Here is a 4,042-nt window from a genome sequence, read left to right as displayed (position 1 = left end):
GAGGCACTGTGGCTCAGATCCACCTTGCTTCACCACTCCTCATTTAGGACGGATCTTCCCCCAACCATTCCTCTGACCATCACAGAGCTGGTTCCCATGTCCCACGTGAGTGTAGTGCTCAGCTCTGCTCAGGACAGACCAGGGAGTGCTAGGCTGAGACAGGGACAGGAAGAGGCGCCTTACGGAAGATGCAAAGGGTGCAGATGTGACAGTGTTGAAAGTGAAAATATCAGTCGCTGAGTTGTGTCCGACTCTTTGGGACCCCAGAGACTGTAGCCCGCCAGGCTCCTCTGTCCATGGAATTCTCCAGGCAAGAATGCTGGAGTGGGTAGCCATTCCCTTCTCCAGGGGATCTTCCCAAATCAGGGATTGTACTCAGGTCTCCTACATTGCAGGCAGATTCCTTACCATCTGAGCCACCAATGTTAATGGTCCCCATTGTTCAAAGTAATCAAGCCCTCGTGGTGTGCCAAGGAGCCAGATGCATGGAGTAAGGACAGAGAGATGACATACCCATGTGCTGAATGTGTTAAAGTGTCTGTCTTGCTGTGTCTGTGGCCATAGAGCTGGGCTCTCCCCTGTCCATAGATTGTCTAGTACCTGGACATTGCAAGAAAGAACCTTTAAAATATCAAGGATGCAGAGATCTCTAATTATAGTTTCTATCAAGGTCCCAGCTCAGTGCCAAAGATGCGAAGTTAGATCTCAGGGCCTGCTGGAGAGACAGGCAAAGCACCACACTAGCCTGGTGAGGGCAGGGCCCTGATATGCTTGTAGAGTAGCCTGGAGATAGAACTGTCATTGAGTAATATCCTGATGGGACCAAGTGTTTAACACTTTCTGAAGTTAAAGAATGAGTTAAACAAAGGAAAGTGAAGTCACTCAGTCATGTCTGACTCTTTGTGACCCCATGGATTATAGCCTACCAGCCTCCTCCATCCATAGGATTTTCCAGGCAAGAGTACTGGAGTCGGTTGCCATTTCCTTCAGGGGCAAAAATGTAGGATAAAATACCAGAGAAGGTTCAGAAAAGGCACAGCTCAGGATCAAACCCATGGGAAGGGAGAACATGTCCTTTAAAGCAAGGACAAGGAGATGGAAGCCATTCTTGCAGAGTAGACTCTCAGCTTGACATGAGCCCTGGAACCATCTCAGAGCAAACACTCAGACTCTCCCACAGAGTGAGTGTTTCGAGCTTACTTTGTTACTGTTTAGTGGCTTGGTTGTGTCTGACTCTTTGTGACCCCATGACTGTAAATCTCCAAGCTCCTCTGTCCATGAGTTTTCCCAGCCAAGAATACTGTTGTGGGTTGCCATTTCTTCTCCAGGGAATCTTCCCAACCTAGGGATTCAACCCAAGTCTCCTGCATTGCAGGCAGAGTCTTTACCTCTCAGCCACCAAGGAAGCCCTCTGAGCACACTTAGATATTAGTAAATCAGAGGAAATGTTTGCCATTTCAGGTCAGTCTGAGCTCATCAGGAGATGAACAGGGCAGCTGGTGGTCTGTTGGTCAGTGGTCTGTAAGGCCTTGAAGGGTTTCTGTTTTCCAAGAAATCGTTCCCTTTTGACTGTGACCTGCTCCCTCTCACTGCATCTCACCTGCTCTCTGCTGTCTGCTGCTTGTTGCTCAGCTGAGAGCCATGTCACCCCAAGGGGATGGAAACCTCTCGGTGATGTCTTTGCAGGAGTTTGTGCTGGATGGATTTGAGGGTGGTCCGCAGACCCAGGCCCTGCCCTTTGCTCTATTCCTGGCCCTGTACGTGGTGGCCATCCTGGGGAACCTCACCATGATGGTGGTCATCACGCTGGATGCCCGTCTGCACTCCCCGATGTACTTCTTCCTCAAGAACCTCTCCTTTGTGGACCTGTGTTACTCATCTGTCATCACCCCCAAGGCCCTGGTCAACTTCCTGTCCTCCTCCAAGGTCATCACCTTTGAGGGATGTATCATTCAATTTTTCTTTTTCTCCCTACTGGGCACCACTGAGGCATTTCTCCTGGCCGTGATGGCCTATGACCGCTTCGTGGCCATCTGCAGCCCCCTGCACTACCCCATCACCATGCGCCCCTCGGTCTGTGCCTGCCTGGTGCTAGGCTCCTACTGTGGAGGCTGCCTCAACTCCATCCTGGAGACCAGCTTCACATTCAGCCTCCCATTCTGCAGCTCCAACCACATCGACCACTTCCTCTGTGATGTCCCTCCATTGCTCAAGCTTGCCTGTGCTGACACTACGACCAATGAGCTGGTTATGTTTGGCCTCTGTGGCCTCATCATCGTGGGCACCACACTTGTGGTCCTCATCTCCTATGGCTACATCACAGTGACCATCCTGAGGATGCGCTCAGGAGGAGGGAGGCACAAGCTCTTCTCCACCTGCGGCTCCCACATGACAGCCGTGTCCCTCTTTTACGGGACCGTTTTTGTCATGTATGCCCAGCCGGGAGCTGTGGCGTCCATGGAGCAGGGCAAGGTGGTCTCTGTCTTCTACACCCTGGTCATCCCGATGCTCAACCCCCTCATCTACAGCCTGAGAAACAAGGACGTGAAGGATGCCCTGCGGAGACTGGGGCAGAGACACACAGCCATGTGATGGAGGGTGGCCAGAGAGACAGTGTCCTGAGAACAAGACAAGATGGCTTCATGGAAGGGACTGGGTTTGGTTTGAGAAATTCATCCCCTATTTATCTAATTCACCCTTTCCTCCAATGTTACATTCTACTCTTTATGAAGCACATGATGCTCCACAAACTGCAGGTGTGAGAAATAAAGACAGATAAGGCATCTTCATTCCCAGTAGAGAACTAATGACCCATGTTACCCAAGACCTTAATTTTGAAATCTGCATAACACAGTGGGCGGAGTGATTATCAGAGAGTCTTTGAAACAGCATGCATGTCCCAGGTTCAACTTCCTCTGGTGAAGGTATTAAACGACACAAACTCTGATGCCTCTCTTTCCCCTTCATTTCTAATCTAGTTAAATATGTGCTCAGCAGTATCCTTGGAACACCTAGAAGAGGGGCCCTAGGACACTCGGCCTTGCCCGTTCTTGGTGATGGCCTGGGTCACCAGAGCCAGTCAAGAGTTAGGAAGACCAGGCTTCCCCTCAACCCTGCATGTGGCTGCTCTCCCTCCTCTGCCTCTGTTCACGGACGCTGCCACCCAACAAGGCAGCAGGGAGCACCTTCAGAGGCTCCTAGTGCTCCCTGTCCTGGGTTCTCTCCTCAGACAGAGGCTGGGAGCCCTAGGGAGTCAGCGTGGATACCCAAACTCCAGCTGACACTTTCTGCCACCCAGCCTGGCAGGTGACACTTTCCCATTTGTGATCGTTCGTCAGCACAGACATCTCTGGATAAGGACAAAGGTCCTGGTAGCTGCAGCAGGGAGCTGGGGAGGAAAGGGAAGGTGCACTTTCCTGTAGAGAGCATAGCTCCCTGCTCTCTGTCTCTCACACTCCCTGGGAGCCTGGCCCTTAACCTTGAGCCACATGTTCAGAGCTTCATCATCATGCTCCATGGAACTCAGCACATGGTCTAGACTCAGAGCCCAGTTGCCTCCTTAAGGTGTCTTCTTTTGGAAGCGTCATCCGCTCCCATGGCCACTACCAGGAGGCTCTCCTCTGGACACAAGGGTGGTCTGTCCCTAATAGGGTCAGTGGGGACGGGCCCTGCCTCTCTGGTCACAGCTCTCCATCTTCTCTTTTTGCTCAGGAGGACCGTGGGGAGGGGCTCACATCCCGTCATCAGGCTGCTGCTCACCGTTGCTCAGTTGGGACCTACTCAGAGGTCTCTACCCGATTCTTGTCCCCATTGTCTCATATTTGGGCTCCAAACTTAATTCTAAGTCTTCCATAGATTACCGTATTCTCTTGATATAATGCTGCAATTCTTTGAAAAGTTCCCCCAGTTTTCAGCGGCAAAATGACATGGTTTATGATTGTTTCATGCTGTATTATTCTATCTCCTGTTTTCCTTTCTTCCTCTCTTTCGTCTCCTCTCTCCTCCTCCTTTCCTCCCTCTTTCTTTCTTTCTTCCTTCTTTA

At 51.2% G+C, this 4,042-nt stretch overlaps 1 protein-coding gene across 1 annotated transcript; it reads left to right on the top strand.

The window, feature by feature from the left end:
• Positions 1–1,641: 1,641 nt before the first annotated feature.
• On the top strand, positions 1,642–2,592 carry LOC128044922 (olfactory receptor 12-like). Its single transcript, XM_052637340.1, has one exon. The coding sequence runs from the start codon at positions 1,642–1,644 to the stop codon at positions 2,590–2,592; it is 951 nt and encodes a 316-aa protein (XP_052493300.1).
• The last annotated feature ends 1,450 nt before the right edge of the window (positions 2,593–4,042 follow it).

This window comes from Budorcas taxicolor, chromosome 3, assembly GCF_023091745.1.
Source record: "Budorcas taxicolor isolate Tak-1 chromosome 3, Takin1.1, whole genome shotgun sequence".
NCBI classification, from domain to species: Eukaryota; Metazoa; Chordata; class Mammalia; order Artiodactyla; family Bovidae; genus Budorcas; species Budorcas taxicolor.
The sequence above is the reverse complement of the archived record's forward strand: the minus strand, read 5'-3'. Positions and strand labels throughout refer to the sequence as shown.